General features: G+C 40.3%; 2 protein-coding genes across 7 annotated transcripts in view; one reads left to right on the top strand and one right to left on the bottom strand.

Moving 5' to 3' along the window:
• nf1a (neurofibromin 1a) overlaps window positions 1-15116 on the top strand; it is a 54658-nt gene extending 39542 nt beyond the window's left edge. For all 4 annotated transcript variants that reach the window (XM_077540732.1, XM_077540731.1, XM_077540733.1 and 1 more), the window contains 18 exons: window positions 356-496; window positions 2175-2454; window positions 2535-2749; window positions 3315-3376; window positions 4370-4511; window positions 4587-4688; window positions 5580-5720; window positions 6126-6252; window positions 7192-7323; window positions 7405-7540; window positions 8673-8833; window positions 9072-9194; window positions 9896-10014; window positions 10114-10214; window positions 11173-11315; window positions 11382-11428; window positions 11505-11721; window positions 12748-15116. In XM_077540732.1, the coding sequence (XP_077396858.1) occupies window positions 356-496; window positions 2175-2454; window positions 2535-2749; window positions 3315-3376; window positions 4370-4511; window positions 4587-4688; window positions 5580-5720; window positions 6126-6252; window positions 7192-7323; window positions 7405-7540; window positions 8673-8833; window positions 9072-9194; window positions 9896-10014; window positions 10114-10214; window positions 11173-11315; window positions 11382-11428; window positions 11505-11721; window positions 12748-12890 (2532 nt within the window). In that variant the 3' untranslated portion in view covers window positions 12891-15116. The remainder of the gene's footprint in view (window positions 1-355; window positions 497-2174; window positions 2455-2534; window positions 2750-3314; window positions 3377-4369; window positions 4512-4586; window positions 4689-5579; window positions 5721-6125; window positions 6253-7191; window positions 7324-7404; window positions 7541-8672; window positions 8834-9071; window positions 9195-9895; window positions 10015-10113; window positions 10215-11172; window positions 11316-11381; window positions 11429-11504; window positions 11722-12747) is intronic.
• A 485-nt stretch (window positions 15117-15601) lies between these two features.
• LOC144033004 (mucin-5AC-like) lies at window positions 15602-19698 on the bottom strand. Of its 3 annotated transcripts, none has more exons than XR_013287844.1 (12): window positions 19548-19697; window positions 18339-18389; window positions 18004-18034; window positions 17900-17923; window positions 17459-17630; window positions 17274-17386; window positions 17022-17193; window positions 16833-16945; window positions 16547-16642; window positions 16229-16341; window positions 15914-16085; window positions 15602-15745 (listed from the first exon to the last, which is right to left on the bottom strand). XR_013287844.1 is itself a non-coding variant. In XM_077540654.1 (12 exons), exons 1-12 carry the CDS (start codon window positions 19548-19550, stop codon window positions 15631-15633), a joined length of 1251 nt encoding a protein of 416 aa, XP_077396780.1. In that variant the 5' UTR covers window positions 19551-19697; the 3' UTR covers window positions 15602-15630. The 3 variants fall into 3 exon arrangements, 2 of the variants coding, with proteins under 2 accessions (XP_077396780.1, XP_077396782.1); XM_077540654.1 differs by having other exon boundaries at window positions 16471-16642; XM_077540656.1 differs by lacking the exons at window positions 17022-17193; window positions 17274-17386 and having other exon boundaries at window positions 16471-16642; window positions 19548-19698.
• Window positions 19699-19864: the final 166 nt, after the last annotated feature.

The following is a 19864-nucleotide window of genomic DNA, read 5'->3' as shown; positions in this document are numbered from 1 at the left end:
CGAGTGCACCGCAACAAATGGGGGGAAAAAAAGCAAAACATTTTTATCGACAGTGGGTACCGTATTTTACGCACTATAAGGCGCACCGCATTATAAGGTGCACCTTCAATGAACGACATATTTAAAAACGTTTTCCGTATATAAGGTGCACCACATTATAAGGCGCATGGTCAACTTTTGGGAAAAAATTGAAGGCTCTTAGGTGCACCTTATAGTGCAGAAAACACGGAATTTCACTTCGACTTCATTCAACCTAGAGAGGATTAAAAAGAATGAATGAATGAATGTATGGATGGAACGAATTTTGTATGATTGCAATTTGTGCTGATCTGCTCTCATCTCATCTGGTGTTCAGATCACCGATTTGCTGGACGTGGTGTTGGACAGCTTCATCAAGACGAGCGCCACCGGCGGTCTGGGCTCCATCAAGGCGGAGGTCATGGCTGACACGGCGGTGGCCTTGGCCTCGGGGAACGTCAAATTGGTCTCCAGCAAGGTCAGGAGATCTCTTCTTTTTTTTTAGTTTTTTTTTTTAGTATGAGCTAAAATAAAAATATCGCCCCCACAATATCCTGATAATTATCGTATTGTGACCTTCATATCATGATAATATCGCATCGTGATGTTTGGATATCAATACATCCCTAGTTGAGGGTGCCAACAATTTTTGTCCAGCCCTTTTTTTTGCATTGTGTGTAAAATTGTGGCAATTTTGTTTTTTTTCTTCTTTTTTTTTTGTTATGTGTGTTTTTCCAATGCAAATTAAAGACAGAAACACACTGATAGCAAAATCATTTGTAATTGCAACAATTTCTGGGGGAAATGTTGTATTTTTTTGGGGGGGGATGCCAATAATTTCGTCCACGACTGTACTTGGTTTTGGTTTACAGGTTAAGGAAAACTGTAAAAGGCTAAGAACTGGTCATTCACAAAAAACAATCTAAAAGGTTAATAATTGACCTGTGAATCTTAAAAATCTTAAAACTACTTACCAGTTGAAGAAATGAATCCATCTCTGGTGACTTTAGCAGTCAACTGGCTTCTGTGTATTATGTGCCGTTTGCCGGTTGGGCTCGCGACTCGTCAACAAAAACAAGACACAGTCAGACACAATCGTAAAGCCGGGCCCTGGCTCCGATTATTGCAGACGGCAGCACGACGCTGTAAGAGGGTCTTTGTTCCCACTGTTTCATCACAACAGCCAGTGTTGCACTTGAAGTGTTCATCACCCTATAAAAAAAAAAAAAAAAAGTATATATCATAAAGATTGTCAACATCCCTTCAGTTGAGACTTTATAACAACATTGCAATTTGATGTAATTTTCTGAAGGGAGAACACTTTTGTACAAGGCCTCGACTTCATTCCCTTTTTGTACTCGTGTTCATCTTTGCTAAAGCAAAAAAAAAATATAAAAATTAACAAACAAGCAAGCACAATGGAGACTTGTCTCCTCCCTGAACTCATTGACCTCCAGGCTTTTGTGCGTTCCAAGAACATTTGCACGTATCAGTACCGTATTTTCACGACTATAAGGCGCACCTAAGAGCCTTCAATTTTGTCCAAAAGCTGACCATGCGCCTTATAATCCGGTGCGCCTTATGGAGGACCAACACTGCCAAAATTCGAAATCAATAAATGACAAAATAAATAAATAGATGTCTAAAAGTGAAAATAAAAATCAAGAAAAAAAAATATAATTTGAAAATTATATCTAAAAAAATAAATATAAATGGAAATAAATCTGTTTTAATTTCACTTTTAGACATTTATTTATTTATTTAGACATTTATTTATTTAGACATTTATTTAGTGATTTATTTAGACATTTATTTATTTATTTTATTTATTTAGTCATTTATTTAGTGATTTATTTAGGGATTTATTCAGACATTTATTATATAACCTTATATAAGTTTTAAAATATGTCATTCATTGAAGGTGCGCCTTATAGTGCGGGAAATACGGTACTCGTCATAGAGAAACCCGACCTGTCCCTGTGGAATACATCCTAATTGTGTAAGCAACAGTCACCGTAAAGTTGCAGTTTCCTTATTTAGTCCATCAGGTTTTTTTGTTTCATCATTATTATTGTGGACTTTCATTTCCAATGTGTTGAATACGAGAAGCAAGTAACGATTTTGTCGACGGGTCGTTTGTCGTTCCCCCGCGCCAGGTAATCGGCCGCATGTGCAAGATCATCGACAAGACGTGCCTGTCGCCGACGCCGACGCTCGAGCAGCACCTGATGTGGGACGACATCGCCATTTTGGCGCGCTACATGCTAATGCTTTCGTTCAACAACTCGTTGGACGTGGCCGCCCACCTGCCGTACCTGTTCCACGTGGTGACCCTGCTGGTGGCGACGGGGCCGCTGTCCCTCCGCGCCTCCACCCACGGCCTCGTCATCAACATCATCCATTCGCTTTGCACCTGCTCGCAGCTCAACTTCAGCGGTGAGGACTTCCCTTCCGATTGCGATGGGTTGTTCGCTCGCCAGCTTTCCGGATCAATCCTTTCTCGTTGTCGCCGTTAGAAGAGACAAAGCAGGTCCTGCGACTGAGCCTGACCGAGTTCTCCTTGCCCAAGTTTTACCTGCTCTTCGGGATCAGCAAGGTCAAGTCGGCAGCCGTCATCGCCTTCCGCTCCAGCTACAGAGACCGATCCTTCTCCCCGGGCTCGTACGAAAGGGAGACCTTTGCCCTTTCGTCCCTGGAGACCGTCACAGAGGCCTTACTAGAAATCATGGAGGTCAGTCGCCACAACAGGGATTTGTATTTTACAAATATCTTATTAAAGGCCCAGTCTGACGGTTTCACTCTGGAAAATGCACTTTTTAAATACTGGATTTAAACAAATCAACTACTTCTCAATTTACAGATCTGGGCTTCTCTTAATTTCTGGTGGTGATTTTGTCCTAAACCCCCAGCCTGTATTTTGCCATTTTGTGTTTTGACGTTTTTTGACGATCACAGAGCAGGGGGGTGGAGAAGCTTACATGTGTGAATGAGTGAGTGAAAAAAAAATTAAAAATCTGTGCGTGCCTTCAAATAGCCGCGGGAGTGACGTCACGCAGCTGACTCGTTTGCACACAAAATGGCAAAATGCAGGCTGGGGGGGTTGCGGGTTTTAGGACAAAATCACCACCAAAGATGAACATAAACCCAGATGTGTAGACTGAGAGAAAGTTCAAGTGTGTACATCCTGTATTTAAATTAAAAAGTGCATTTTCCTGAGTGAAACCGGCATACTGGGCCTTTAATGTATGAGTTGCAATATTGCAGTTGAATATCTTTTTTTTCATTTCATCTTCCAGGCTTGTATGAGGGACATCCCAGGTTGTAAGTGGTTGGACCAGTGGACAGAGCTTGCACAGAAGTAAGGCGATTCTCTGGTTTTAGCATTTTTATTTGTAACTATGATTTATTAAAGTCATGTTAAATGTAGAGCTGTCATCTTAGAATTTTGATTAATCACTGATTTAATAATGCTTTTTTTTTTTCCAAACATATTTTTCCCGCTAAATTGGAAGCGCACCTGTTATGTGTTTTAGACATTTAATGTTATGAGGACGCCTTCAAAAATGTATATTCATTGCACACGCTCATCCTGCTTTTTCGAATCAATTAACTCATTCGCTCGCCGCCATTTTCACATGTCGCAATCCCGTTCGCTTCCGACTGTTTTACTGGATTTGGACTGATTTTGCAAGGCCCACAGAATATTGTGTTTTATTGCTATAAAAGCATCAAAAGAAAGATTAAAGTCTCTTCTTTCATCAGGAAAAAAAAGTATGTTTCTATCTGTTTCCGTTTTGCAGAAATTAGCATTAGAAGAGAGCTAAGTTTTCACAAATCTATTCAAAATTGTAAGTAATTTAGCTTTTTTTCTAGATGGCTCCTTTGCTCTGCCGCCACCTGCTGGCCGTTTGTGTAATAACTACCATTTCTGCAACCATTCTTTGCAGTTGATAGGCTGCATCAAAGTATGCTCTAGCATAAAAAAAAACGTATAAATACGTCTTTGGGACACTTAGAACATGAAAAGAAAAAACGTATTTACACGTTATTGGGAGCAAATGAGTTATTTGCATAATTGAAAATGGGAAAAAATGACCTACGGCATATGTAAACATTTATGAAATGCTTTACTTTAATGCATGTCGTTCTGTTTACTGATCAAACTCGAACAGCAACCTTTAACATAACCATCCGCTGTCGGCTAAAAAGGATCATCTGCCGTCCAAATGAATAGTGTGATTCACCTGTGGTAATACAATGATTAATGCGATATTTCTTTAGTGATTAATGAATGAGTTAACGCTTTAACGTTGACAGCACGAGTGAAACGCTAACCTTGCCTGCCGACCAGGTTTGCGTTCCAGTACAACCCGTCCCTCCAGCCGCGAGCCCTCGTGGTCTTTGGCTGCATCAGTAAGCGGGTCAGCCACGGGCAGATCAAGCAGATCATCCGAATCCTCAGCAAGGCCAGTCCTCTGCTCAGCATCGACCGGGTAAGGGGGAACGCTGATCTGGGTTATTTCCAATACGTCGTTTTCAAGAAGTCACTCCATGTCGTTCACATTTAGGGTCTCGAGAGCTGTCTTAAGGGGCCGGACAATTACAACAGCCAAGTATTGATCGAGGCCACGGTCATCGCGCTGACCAAGCTGCAGCCGCTACTCGGCAAGGTAGCACTTTTACAACTTTAGTTTATTTTTTAACACCCCTATGTACAGTATAATCTGATGTGGTTCGTATTAGAAAAAATTGTGGTGGTAATTAGGGCCCGACCGATTAATTGGCTGCCGATTATAATCGGCCGATGATTGGCCTTCAAACATCGGCCGACTATTTCCCCCTTAAAACGTTATCGAAGAAAACCGACGCTGTGAAAGTACCCTGAATGTACCATTTTGCTTTACCTCATAGCATTCGCAGCTAGCAAGTGTGTAGCGGATGCTATTCTGCTTATTCTGCTTTATTCCGTCGTCCCGAAGCGTCGCTCAAGTTGTTTAATGACACCGCAGTTGAATTTAACTGTAAAACTAAACACACGACGTTGCGAATTACATCCATTGCATATTTCAATACAAAACGGGTTTCGTTTTTTTAAACATGGCTAGCCTAGCGCTAACAGGAAGTTAGCAAACGCTAACCGGAAGTTAGCATCGACTTTGGGAGTATTTTTCCTTCACAAAAACGAATATCCCCGCACAAATCTTGTGGGATGAGATAACACTACACAAAGGCACAAATTCTTCCCAATGTGTGATAAACGAGTTATTTTCATAGAATTCAATCGCAACTTTCTTCTGTACTCACTTTAAGTTGTGTATGCCATGGATGCACGGCACCACACTGCCCCCAAAAGGCCAAAACGCACAAGAACAGTCAAGTCATCTTTATTTATGGAGCTCGTTCAAGCAGCCTCAGCTGCTTTGTTTGTTTGTTTGTACTTTGAGTTGCCGTCTCAACATTCTTAATTGACAAAATGACAACAATTCTTTTCTGTTATGTTTTCCAGCTGGAAATAATATTTTGTGAATTCTGTGTCCGTCTGTCCGTCCGTCCGAGCGCAGGAATCTCCGATGCACAAAGCTCTGTTTTGGGTGGCCGTCGCTGTGCTTCAGTTGGATGAAGTCAACTTGTACTCTGCAGGAACGGCTTTGCTGGAGCAAAATCTTCACACGCTTGACACCATGCGGGTCTTCAATGACAAGGTCCCAAAAAAAATTTAAAATAAATGCATTATGGTTCTCAGAATTATTATTATTTTTTGTTGTACAGGGAAGTTATGAAGATAACAGCACTGTTGCTTTATTTATTCTTTGCTTTGGTAGTGATGGTGAAACTTGATAGGAAGGTATTGAATCATGCTGTTACTATTCAAAACCAGATTGCGACATTGTCAGTGAGAAGTAATCAAAAGTTTTTCATGGCTCATATTGTTAAGAATCTCCTCATGATTATTTTTTTTTGTTCTCCCTCTTAAGATGTGTATTACTTGTGCGCAATATTATTTAAAAAAAAAAAACACCATGGGAGTGACGTCATCCAGGATGGTCTCGATCTATAAATTCACAAATATGTACATTTTTTTTTGGTTTTTTTTTTGTCTCCCTCAGAGCCCAGAAGAGGTTTTTATGGAGATCAGGCGCCCTTTGGAATGGCACTGCAAGCAGATGGATCACTTTGTGGGCCTCAACTTCAGCGCCAACTTCAACTTTGCACTCGTGGGCCACCTACTCAAAGGTGAATATCATAATTCATAATTCATTAGGGACACATTTGAACACCATTTCGGCTACGGTTAGCGCCTGGTCGAGCTGGGCGATTATGGACAAAATAATAACCACGATTATTTTTGATTGATGTTGAAAATTGCTTATTAGGGATGTCACGATAAGTCTTTAGAAGTATAAATAAAGTTGAGTTGTTGTCATGTTCACATTAAAAGGAACAGATCTGTTCAAAAAGTCAGATTGATTTCCATTTGTGCAGTTTTAGCACCCTCTAGTGTCTTTTATTAGTTCAATTTAATTTTCTTAGGGATGTTTTGGCCTTCTATGTTTAAAATATTTGCTAAATGTCAGATGAAGGGGAACCGAATTTGCTTGTGAAGCCATCAATGTGTGCTCAATATTGTTATTAGAGATTGTAGGTGTTTTTTTTTTTTTTGTTGTTTTTTTTTTTACATTGTGAGCGTTTTTAAAATATCGCCAACACCCCCACAATATCGTGATAATATTGTATCGTGATATTTGGATATCGTTACATCCTTATTGCTTATGCCGTCTGTTTTTTGTTTTTTTTCTTAGAGGTGGGAGGAAAAAAAATCGATATCGCAATATATTTTTGCGCTCTGTTGCAATAAATTATCGATACGCTGACGGTAGATATCGATGTCATGTGTCCAGTTGTGCAGTGTTATGTTATATTATAAATGTTTATGCACTTTAATTTGTCTCACTTTACAATGTTTACAGTTAAAAGACTGAGAGGCAGTGAGGCACCATGCAGAAGTGAATAAATGCATAATTAGCCTTTTTCCTTTTTATGGGCATTCGTTGGCTTTTTCACTCACATATTGTGATATATTGTTAAAAAAAAATTTTACAATATATCAAAAATCGTAGCTCTCGTGATATTATCGATATCGTGATCGTCACAGTCTGGAATCGTGCGTTCCAGGTTACCGACATCCGTCGGCCACCACGGTAGCAAGAACGGTGCGAATCCTGCACACGCTGCTGGCGCTCATCAGCAAGCACCTCAAATGTGACAAGTTTGAAGTCAACACGCAGAGTGTGGCCTACCTGGCAGGTACGCCACAGCTGGCTCGATGATTTGACATCTGCCTTCTTTTTACTGGTAAAGACGATCACGCGGTCGCTCTTTTGGCAGCTCTGCTTACCGTTTCCGAGGAAGTCCGAAGCCGCTGCAGCCTCAAGCACAGGAAGTCGCTCCTGATTTCAGACCTCACGATGGATCCCGTGCCAATGGAAACCTACTCCAGTCTCATCAGCGATCCCAGCTGCAGGTGTGACGATGGATGGAGCGAGTGTCAACTGGAACTTTGGTTGGCAAACCGACTGGATTACATTTAAAAAAAAAAAAAAAAAAATGATATAAATGGTTTTGTACGTGACCTAATTTGTTCCGACACAAGCTTGTTCATAACCCAGAGTTTCACTCTGCCTTGAGATATGAGTAATCCAACGTCAGACTTTTTCAAATGTATTTATTTTTTCTTTGTCATGCGCACAAACTGTGCAATTTTTCCAAGTGGCGAATAATTTCTCAAAAAAAGTGTACTTTGAGTCGTTTCTGTTTGCCACTCCCGGTTGAAGTTTCCTGTCACACTAAACACAAAACAAAGTGACATCCATATTGTTTTTAAAACAGAATAACTTTGCCTTATGAAGTCCGCTTTTTTGATAATTGCAGTTTTAGAAGCAATGGAAATTTGTTGCATCGCATTTAGACCGGTTCAAGTAGTAGCGCCTGAGTGAGTATATAAAAAAAAAAAATCGATGCTCAGCTAATGTCCCTGCTTTCTATTGCGTTTGATGGCAAAGTCAACAGTGCCGCCACATTGACCCGCTTTTTAGCTTCCTCTAAGTGAGTTTGTTTATCTACGATGAGAGCGGCACAAAATCTTTTTCTGTTTATGGCAATTCACCACATCACCACTAAATCAATCAATCAATCAATCAATCAAACTTTATTTATATAGCGCCTTTCATACATTCAAAATGCATCTCAAAGTGCTGGACATCCATAATACAATTAAAAGTAAAAAAAAATAAAAATAAAAAATTGAATACATCTGACTTAAACCAATTAAAATGTCTCCAAATGTTCCTACGTTTTCGGCTCATCTTGCACAAACCGCGTTTGCGTGTCATCTAAGGATGTCACGATAAGGGCAATATCGTGATATCGTGATATTAAAACTGCCACAATATCGTCGTCGTCATGTTCACAATATTTAAAAGGAACACATCTGTTAAAAAAAAAAAAAAAAAAAAGTCAGGTTGATTTTCCATTTGTGCAGTTCTAGCACCCTCTGTCGTGCAATTTAATTTTCATTGGGGATGTTTTGGCCTTCTATGTTTAAAATGGATGCTAATTGTCAGATGACGGGGAACCCAATTTGCTTTCTTTCTCAGGACGCTGCGAGAAACCCAACCATGGAGCTCCCCTCAGGTTTCGGAGCGCTACCTTTCGGCTCATCACTACCCGACAGTGGGTCAGATCAGCCCGCGGACTCGCAAGTCGATGAGTCTGGACATGGGGCAGCCTTCACAAGCCACCACAAAGAAGCTCTTGGGTACAAACTCATCATTGATTCAATCTATTTGTACGATTAAATCAATATATCTTTCATTTACGTTTTTACAATTTCCGTCCATACGTCTTGTTATTTAAATGACATCTTTTCATATTTTCTTTCCAACGTTTGACGTCAATTTCCAGCCAATCGTGTCGCGTGACGACCGCGAGACAATCGGGCAGCCCGATTGCGTCTGCTGCCGACCACCATATTTCAATTTCCGCGTGTTTTGCAGGCACCAGGAAGAGCTTCGATCATCTCATATCCGACTCGAAAGCACCGAAGAGATCCGAGATGGAATCGGGCATGACCACGCCGCCGAAAATGAGGCGGGTTGCCGAAAACGATTATGAGATGGGTACGTCGGATCAGGGGAGCGTTTCCTTAATTAATTGTGTTTTGGGCTGGGCGATGTGACCTAAAATCAATAGCACCATAAATTGTGCAGTTTTACCTCGGTAACGATAAATGCACGATAACTGGAAAAACGTTTTAAAAAATTCGGCCCATGAAATATGCCACCTGAAAATAACTGCAGGAATTGCAAATTAACTGCTTTTTTTGTTGATTTATTGACCAACTGACACACGTTACTTTCAATGAAAGTATGAAAATCTCTTGTAACCATTAAAGTGCCGTATTTTCCGTATATAAGGCACACCTTCAATGAATGACATATTTTCAAACTTTTTCCATATATAATATTGATCCATATATAAGGTGCACCGGATTATAAAGCGCATTGTCAGCTTTTGAAAAAATTGAAGGCTCTTAGGTGCGCCTTATAGTACGGAAAATACGGTATAAATATTTACAATAGCTTGCATGACTTGAACAATGTCACATTAGGACATGAGAAATGTCTTAAAGGGGAATGAACATAGCCTACCAAAACTACTTTTATTTTATTTTCACCAAATTTACCGACAAGGGAAAAACGACGTCGTTATCGTCGTAGATTTCGGTAACGGTAAATTTTCGGTTAATCGCCCGGCCCTAATTACGGTGCACGTGACGGTGGCCTTTGCTGACGTTGTTTGACGTCATTCCGAAATTCAGAGACGCAAAGAATCGGAAACTCGCACCTTCGCAAAGTGTCCGTTTCCGAGTCCAACGTTCTGCTGGACGAGGAGGTGCTAACAGACCCGAAGATTCAGGCGCTCCTGCTCACCGTGCTGGTAAGGACGCACATTCTCTCGGGTACGAGTTACGTCGTGTTTGTTTGCTTCTTTTTTAACGCTTCCGCGCTCTCATTTATTTATTTTTTTTCTTCCCAGGCCACCCAAGTGAAATACACCACGGATGACTTTGATCAGCGAATCCTTTATGAATACTTGGCTGAAGCGAGCGTCGTCTTCCCAAAAGTTTTTCCAGTTGTGTAAGTAGCCGACCGACACGCTTCGAATCCTTCCGAAGAGAAATTGGAAGACTTTTTCACTTAGCTGCTCTCACCAGCGCACCGTCGTTAACCCCGTTCGTTGTTTGGTTAAGGATCACGGAATCGTCGTCTCCTCCGATTTATTCAAAAATGAAAATAAAAAAAATCTCGTCAAAGCAGCGTTACCGTGACATTAGTGTTCATTTTGTCTGCCATTTTTAAGTTTTAGTTCAACTCCAGTCACGCTTTGTTAGTTTGTATTAGTTAGCTAACCTCATCCCATATTTTTATTCAGTCCGGTTTTTTTTTTTAGTCAACTATAAATCGAGCTTTTTAGTCTTTAATTTAGTTCAAGTAAACATAATTTTATTCGGCTAGTTTTAGTCAACAAAAACTGTCAGCATTTTAGCCTTTGTTTACCTGAAGTGGTCATCTCTAGCGCTAATGCTAATCGCGATTGCTAACCGTTGAGCAGAAGCTAATTTTGTTGCTATTTAACAGTGCATATAGAAGTTAATAAATTATAAGAACCTATATACACTTAATTCAACTTACTTTTATTATTTGATGGAATAATCAATAGGATAATTGATTAAAAAAAAAAAATTGGTAGTGACAGCACTACTCAACTCAACTTTATTTATAAAGTGCTTTAAGAACAAGCGTTGCTGTATCCAAATTACTTTACACTTTTGCAGTAAACAAGAACAAAGCAAACATTTTGAAGTGTGAATACAAGTTTGTTTGTTTGTTTGTTTGTTTTTTTACAAGTACATTTTACATCACTGAATAAATAAGTAGTGAATAAAGAGATAAATAAATACACTAAACATCACAAACTGAGTTAAAAAGAGTTTTTTCCGCCCGACGTACATGACGTCAAAATGTTGCGGCTCTTGGCCACGCCCCAATCTGGCGCCTGACGAAATCGGCCTGACGTGTTGTGTTCCCCCCGTAGGCACAACCTGCTGGACTCCAAGATCAACACCGTGCTGTCAATGTGTCAGGACACGAACCTCCTGAACCCGGTTCACGGCATCGTGCAGAGCGTCGTGTACCACGAGGAGTCGCCGCCGCAGTACCAGCCGTCCTACTTGCAAAGTAAGAGCGAGCGCTCGCCAGCGGGACGTCGGCGCCGTCCTTCGCTGACCCTTCTTTTTATCACAGGTTTCGGTTTTAATGGACTTTGGAGGTTCGCCGGTCCTTTCTCAAAGGTGAGTGCGCTTCTTCTGATGCGCCCACGTCGGATGTCACGCGTTGAACAAACGTCTCGTCTCGACCCGACCGCAGCAAACCCAAATTCCGGACTACGCCGAGCTGATCGTCAAGTTCCTGGAGGCGCTGATCGACAGCTACCTGCCGGCGGCCGAGGAGGAGCGAGGGGAGGAGCAACTGCGGACGCCCACGTCGCCGTACCCGCCCGCCAGCCAGAGCCAGCTCAGCATCACTGCCAACCTCAACTTGTCCAACTCCATGACCTCGCTGGCCACCTCGCAGCACTCGCCAGGTCGCGAACGCGCGCAAACAAAAATTCCATTTTCTATATTTGATTTTGACAAAAAAAAAATTGCTTTGATGATCCAAATGGTTAAAATGTTACTCAATAGGGATGAACGAGCATCGGTATCGGCACCTGACGATCAGGAACTCGCAATTAGAAATGAGAAGAATAGAAAATTGCCGTTAATTTCTAATCGCGGCCGATAAATCGGCCGGCCGATCGTTGCTTGAAGTGACCTCTTCAGGTCAGAAGCTGCATCAAATCCGTCTGTATGCTTTAGCATAAAAAAACAAAACAAAACAAAAAAAAAAACTTAAAACAAATACGTTTTGGGGAGTGCGGGACAAAGTATTAAAAAACATATTTATACGTTTTTGGGATTAAATGAGTTAAACAATCAGGGGTGGAAAAAATCTGTGTATCATTTGTTCAGTACAAAAACAAAAAAGGTTTGTTTCTTTAAAGGGATACTTGACTTATTTAGCCATTTTTGGCAGTCATACATGAATATTTTGCCTATAATAAATGTCATATTTTAATTATTTTTCACACACAATTAGTACCTTTAAAAACACATTTTGCAACTTGCTGTCGACTGAAAATGACATCACAAAAGGGCTAACCAATCACAGCTCACGTTTTCGAGGTTTGGTCATGTGACATTCACAAGCTGAGCTGTGATTTGTTCCCTGTTGTGATGTCATTTTCAGTCAACAGCAAGTTGCAAAATGTCTTTTGAATGCTACTAATTGTACATGAAAATATCAAATTTATCATAACTGATAAAAACTGGCTAAATAAGTTAAGTTTCCCTTTAATATTAGTTCCAAAAACCAAAATGAAGCTAAAAGAAGGATCCGTTTTCCGATTTTGCGCACAAATGGAAAACGTGAAACACGGACAATTGTCGTCGATTTGGATGTTTCATCCAGTTTGGATTCGTCGATTGAATAATCGATCGACTAATCCATTCTTTAAATATTTGCTAGTGACAGCACAAAAAGCATAACAAGTCTCTCTTTCTGTTCGTAGGCGTTGATAAGGAAAACGTCCAGTTGTCGCCCAGCTCGGCGCTGTCCAGCGGGGGGCGCACTCGCCACGGCTCGGCCAGCCAGGTCCAGAAGCAACGCAGTTCGGGCAGTTTCAAGAGAACCAGCATCAAAAAGATCGTGTGATGCGCCGTGGAACGACGCCCCGCCCCCGGCCCCGCCCCCCCTTCCTCCTCTCCACCCATCTGCCAACTCTGGCCTCATGCTGCATTTGAACTTTTTAACGCCTCCTTTTTACCCTTGGAAATTCTCCTCCTCCGTCAACATTTGCTTTTTCGCCGGACGGGTGAACGGTCGGTTGCATCGGCGGAATTGAGCGAAGACGGCACGCGGTGAAAGAGAAACTCGGCAAAGAAACGACGACACTAAAAATACGAATCCGGGACGCTTTTCTTTGCCCTCCAAAAAAGCGCACCCCTTTTGATGGAAAATGGCGGCACGGACCAAAACGTGTTGTCGTCGTGCGATAACGGAGCTTCCCGCCCCAACTCGCGTCCACGTTTCCATGACGCAGACTTCAAAACAACTTGTTCAAGTTGAAGGAAGATGTTTGACGTTTTTCTCCATGGTGTGCCTTTGTCAGGATTTCCCGTGTGTACAATTTGTAAATGTCAAACCTCAGCGGGGGGGCGGGGTCAAAGCGCAGGTACTAATTAGCGAGGTGCAACGTTGCCATCTCAACTGGCCTCCGAGTGATCGTCAGCTATACAATCATCATCCGTATACCCGATTGCCTGAAAACTATTTAATCCTGTACAGCTCGATAGTTGCTACACAAAAACTGTTCACGGGGGAACACAACTTTGTAAATAGCTCTCAGCTCAGTGTTTATCTTGCCTAACCTTTATTTTATTTTTTTTATGTATACTATTCATTTGTTTACACAGTTGACGAGGAGAAAAAAAAAAGTTTGTTCGGCAATAATCATCAACTTCTTTTTTGTATAATCGAAGGTTAAAATTGGCCTTCACAAACTCTCAGCATGCTTCTGTCGCCAGAAAGTAGGGCCCGACCGATTAATCGGCCTCCGATTATAATCGGCCGATTATTGGCCTTCAAACATCGGCCAATTGGCCGATTATCAACGTTATCGAAGAAAACCAAAGCTTCCGACGCCGTGAGAGTACCTTGAATGCACCATTTTGCTTGCGTAGCATTAGCAACTAGCAAGTGCGTAGCGTATGTTAATCTTGCTTATTCCGTTGGCCCGAAGCGTCTTTTAAATGACGACGCAGTTGGAGTTAACTGTAAAACTAAATACACAATGTTAAGAATCACATCCACTGTGTTTTTAAATACAAAACTTGCTTCGTTTTAAGCCGAAATCGAAAAGGAAGTTAGCAAATGCTAACAGGAAGTTAGCATTGATTTCAGGAGTGTTTTTCTTTCAAAAAACAAATATCCACACACAAATGTTGTCACAGATGAGATAACACTACACAAAAGGCACAAATTCTTCCCAATGTGCGAAAAGTGATTATTTTAATAGAATTCAATCGCAACTTTCTTCTATACTCTCTTTAAGTGTGTACACCATGGATGCGTGGCCCCACACTGCCCCCAAGAGGCCAAAATGCACACGAACAGTTTGTTTTTTTTTTTTGCTATTTTAGTTTATTCTATTCTTATTTCACTTTATTCTTTTTATTTTGTCATTGTCCTTTCAAGTATGCATTATATATATATTTAATGAATAATCAGCAGATTAATTTATTTTTTTTTCTGCAAAAAATCTGTATCGGTCAGGCCCTACCAGAAAGCAAAAACAAGATAGTTCACCTTCAAAAAAAAAAAAAAAAGTGCAAAAATAGCAATTTGTTTGAAACTGTAATTGGAGGCTCTGACTTGACATCGGTCATTTAAACTTTCATTGAACTTAATGAGCTTTGCAATTTGCTTGTGCTCCCTGAAAATTAGTTTGCCCATAAAACCAAAAAAAAAAAAAGAAAAAAAAAAGTGTAGAAAACATTTGAGCCACATGTTAACCAGCTTGTTTTCATTTTTTTTGTTTTGCTTTGTATGAATGAGAACGTTAAGGATGACGCGTCCGTAACTTCACCGAGCGGTTGACTTGCACTAATTTCCAAATCGGTTTGTAAAGAAACCCCCTGAAAATGTGGCATGTTTTATTTGATGTTATGCAAAATTGTCAGTTAGCGTAAGCAGTTGGAGTTTTTCATGCAGTACGTGCGGCAGCTGTAAATACTTTGTGTACAATTTGAGATGGTATATTTACTACACTGTATATACATGTGATATTGTATCATTTGGTTTTTGTAAAGCAGTTAGGTTCTGTACAATATACAAATTGAGCTATTCCAGTGTTAGTAATAAAATGTTTTTGCTCTCCAAGCTTTGAGCTTTTTCAATATTGACAATGTTTCTTTACAAAGTAATGAAGTACCAGTACTTCATGTTAATGCCACAGTAATTGTGATGTAATTGTTATTAGGGCTGGAGATGGATTTACTCAGCATCCTCTGCAGGTGAGGTGATGTCACAGCATCAAAAAAAAAAAAAAAGACAAGCATAAATATGTATTAATGGACTCTTTAAATCAGGGGTGTGCAAACTTTCATTTGAGGGCCACATGTTAGGAAGAGAAATTGTGTTTAGTCCTAAAATTGTACAAATAATTTATTTGCAATATGGCAGTAGGGTTCATTATAGTTTTGGAAATTTTTATTTTAGTTTTCAGGGTGGTTCTGTTTGTCTTTAACAAATGCCTTGTTTTATTTTGGATGTACGACTGTTTTGTACTTTGGTTTTCCTGCAGCCAGCACTGCAAATTCCACATGCTTTACCTGGATGAAGAAACAAAAACTTGAAACTTTAAATTTACTTGAAACTTAGTTTTATTTCACAATTATCCTCGTCTTCGGCAGAAATCGGTTGGACATATGAAACGAACTTTGTAATCTGAGCAGCTTCCTTCCTCCTGGTCAGCATTTTTGCAGATGAAACCAGCAGTTGTGTCAATGCTGCAAAGAGGAAAGAAAAATTTGGTCACCGTGAAAAAGTAACCACTTGAAAAACATCAATTAGCCTTCAGATCATTTCGGTGCACATTTTGTGGAGTAGGAAGCTCCTTAACAGATTCAAGTGCACATGCAGTGCAAAGATATATTTGCACAGGATGTGGTACTTACAAGGCAATGACATCCCCCGTCGATGCCACAGAATTTCCAGCCACAGTTTGGACCTCAATGCTGATTGGAGGTCTGCAGATTTCATTTGGATTTTCATCGTAGAGTTCCTTCAATGTCTCGTAGTCGCCGGTGCCACTCGGGTTGTCGCGATTGAACCATGGAGTCCTGCACACTGAAATTAACACACGACAAAACTGAATCCACGAAAACAAAAATCATTTCTATGGTTGAGAGTTGTCTTGCATGCTTCTGTGTGTGTGTGTCACAGATTTCAGCGTGTCTTGTACTAACTGAAATAATGTTGCGCAAAATTACCTTGAGCGTCACAGAATTCAAGCGGGCACAAGAAACGAACTTGATAATCTGCACAACGGCCATTGTGGGGCTGGTCACTATCTCGACAAACGAAGCCGGCGCGAGTGTCAGATCTGGAAGAGATAAATTGCAAATGGGGGAAGGAAAAAAAAAAAAAAAAAAAAAAAAGTCTACTAGTGGTGCTGCATAGAACATATTGCAAATTTAACAGTCAACATGGCCCCAGCCCATCTTGTACTCACGCGTGAATCACGTCGCCTGTTGAAGCAACGCTGGCCCCAGATTTGGTTTTGACCTCAATTTTAATTGGATGCTCACAGATCTTCCCCGGGTTCTCTTTGTGCAGATCGGAAAGCGTTTCGTAGTCGCCAGTCCCAGACGGGTCGTCGCGATCCAACCATCGAGTCCAGCAATCTTCAGTCACAAGTAGAACAAAATATGACATTTACTTTTGAAATAAAACTGATGCACAGCATATAAAACCAAATATTTGTGAAACCAATAAAATTGACAGATTGTGTGACTTGTCACGAGCTAAATTTCCTTTGGCTTGAAATGCAGATTTGCGAAAAAAAGAAAAATAAGTATTTCATGCAAAAATTACCTTTGGCCTTGCAGAATTTAAGGGGGCACAAAAAGCGAACTTTATAATCTGAACATTGTCCATTATTTGGCTGGTCTTGACTTCGACAAACAAATCCTGTGCGTGGGTCAGACCTGCAGAGACGAGTTTCTCAGTTTGGGGCAAAACAAAACAAGCTTCACGGCAACATGGACTTCATCTCGTACTTACGCATGAATGACGTCGCCTGTTGATCCAACACTGTCGCCAGATTTCGTTTTGACCTCAAGTTTAATTGGATATTCGCAGATTTTACTTGGATTCTCTTTGCGCAGCTCGGGAAGAGTTTCGTAGTCTCCAGTCCCAGACGGGTTGTCGCGATTGAACCATGGAGTCCAACAATCTTCAGTCACAAGTAGAAAGCAAAAGGTTGATGGGGATCAAAATATGACATTTACTCTTGAGTATTTCATGCAAAATTACCTTTGGGCTTGCAGAATTTAAGGGGGCACAAAAAGCGAACTTTATAATCTGAACATTGTCCATTTTTTGGCTGGTCTTGACTTCGACAAACGAATCCTGTGCGCACGTCAGACCTGCAGAGACGAGTTCCTCTCAGTGAGGAAAAACCAAAACAAGTCAAAAACACGAGTTCATCTCATACTTACACATGAATGACGTCGCCTGTTGATCCAACACTGGCGCCAGATTTGGTTTTGACCTCAATTTTAATTGGATTGTGACAGATCTCCCCCGAGTTCTCTTTGCGCAGCTCGGGAAGAGTTTCGTAGTCGCCAGTCCCAAACGGGTTGTCTCGATTGAACCATGGAGTCCAACATTCTGATCAATCAGTCGGAGAGGATTGCACTTTTTTTTTTTAGGTCAGTTAGCCAACACCAAATTGTCACCACTTTTTCCCCATAGCATTTTTTTTTTTTACAGCACCTTAAATCTATGTGACATCAACATGATGCACTTTATTATTCCATTTTAAGTCCGTGACAAATGTCGCCATAGACTTACTAACAAAAATATTGTACATTAGTCTGAAATAATTGTTCATTTCTATATACAGATTTATATCAGAAGAAAATTAGTTGTCATCTTACGATCACTGCCTTGCACACCATTTCCTAGAAAAAAAAAAAAGGCAAGAAAGACTTTTGTACCGCCAAATTTGTATTTAAAAAAAAAAGAAAAAAAAAATTCATACCAGCATGAAGGAGCACAAACGAGATCGCCAACTGTAAGAGGACATGCAGTCAAATATGTTAACTTTTACTGAATTTCAAGAGGAACTGAGGCAAAGACATTGTCTGGAATAATTATTTAAATGACAATTTTGCCAGGTAAACCAAATATTCTGATTCTTTTTGGGTTTGTGGGAACGTTCGAAGCGCGTTCGGGGCGCTGCAATTATGTGCTGTACTGCCCTCTGCTGGCCAATGTGAGCCTGAGCGCAATTTCATTCGTCATACGCGATATGAATCTGAATTTTCACGTTGATATTTTTCATCTCAAGTTTCTTTAGAAACGTTCATACGTTACCAGTTTGATGATTGGATGCGTCATTTCTCCAGCAAGGGGGGGTTCCTTTCCCTTCAGAAAGAAAAACAAAAAACAAAAAGAAAAAAAAAAAGTCTTAACTGCAAGTGCATTTTAAAACTAAACAAGGAAAATCAAAATGCTTACAGGATGAAGCTGTCGACGTCAACGTTGGAAAACGCGATCGGCGGTCGATGTAACGCCGAAAGAACAAAGTCAACTTGAACACAATCCAATTAAGAGTTTTCAGTTGGTAGCAACACTTCATATTGCTACAAACTGAAACTTCTATTCTGATATTTAAACTCTGGAAAGGACTGAAAATGTGATCACTAAATGGGTTTAAAAAAAACAAACATTTCAGAGTTGAGATTTTAGCTGAAATTTCAAGTCTTGAGCCACACCCAAAAAAAAAAAAATTTGGCTGATTTTGTTGTGCGACCGCCAAAGGCATCATTTCTGTTTGGGAAATAGCCAAACAATATACAGTAATTGTAATAAAGCTTACTTGAATTCGGATTTTTACTTTTAACCCAACACCTGACCAACTTTTATGAAAGGATATGTTAACCATAATCGCTTTACTTCAGATAGCAAAACAGGTGAAAGAAAGATTTTATTTTCATAAACTATTTCCAAATCGCAACTACCACCGTCACATTTAGAAAACGCAACTAAGCTGGATAATTAGGAGTTAATTCAACTCAGCTGAGCTCTGCCTCGACATCAACACCGATTTCCATTATCGGCCTCTTGTTATAAATATAAAACTTGATTCTCGACTTGAAGTTTAGAGGTTATAGTAATAATTCATAGTTCACTACATTCCAATATAAAATCTTAAAAAATGATTCCATATAAACTTTATTAACTGGTTTGCAACAAAACAAATCCAAGCTTTGAAGGGATTTTACAAATACAGATAAAACGATGAATTGTCACGTGCGAGTTACCAATTAGCGAAACGCCATCCAGGTGTCACATCTGTCAATTAGTAACGAAAAGCTGAGACTTGACAATGACGCAAATGTGGGAAAGACTGGAAAAATATCTCGTCACTTTAATGGTGACGTTAGCATGCATCACGATTATTTATTAGTTTTTTTTTTTCGCTAGCTGTATTTATAAACGAGACAATTCATCATTCCTGTTTCCTTTACAACGTAACACTTACTAGTTTCTACCGAAGTTTGCCGCATTTGTCCTACTCACCATTCAAAGTGTGCTTGAATGTTGCCGCTTTCACCTCCGTGGAAGAAATGGAAGTCCAAACATTGGCCTCGTTTCGTTTACGAGTGTCTTATATAGGGCTTTTTTTTTTAGAGAGAGAGAGAGAGAGAGAGAGAGAGAGAGAGAGAGAGAGAGAGAGAGAGAGAGAGAGAGAGAGAGAGAGAGAGAGAGAGAGAGAGAGAGAGAGAGAGAGAGAGAGAGAGAGAGAGAGAGAGAGAGAATGGTAATTGCCTACCCATAATGCCCTTGTCACCTGACCAATCAAAGGCGCCAAAACGCCCTATTTAAGACATTCGTAA

The sequence above is a fragment of the Festucalex cinctus genome, chromosome 13, assembly GCF_051991245.1.
Source record: "Festucalex cinctus isolate MCC-2025b chromosome 13, RoL_Fcin_1.0, whole genome shotgun sequence".
NCBI classification, from domain to species: domain Eukaryota; kingdom Metazoa; phylum Chordata; class Actinopteri; order Syngnathiformes; family Syngnathidae; genus Festucalex; species Festucalex cinctus.
This window is presented reverse-complemented; position numbering and strand designations above follow the sequence as displayed.

Bases quoted from the DNA above. Each gene is read 5' to 3' on its own strand.
- LOC144033004 (XM_077540654.1), bottom strand. The intron at 17,631-17,899 runs GTAAGATGACAA...CTGATTGATCAG, and splicing joins TGGTGTGCAAGGCAGTGATC to AATGTTGGACTCCATGGTTC. The intron at 16,946-17,021 runs GTAAGTACGAGA...TCGTCTCTGCAG, and splicing joins ACAGGCGACGTCATTCATGC to GTCTGACCCACGCACAGGAT.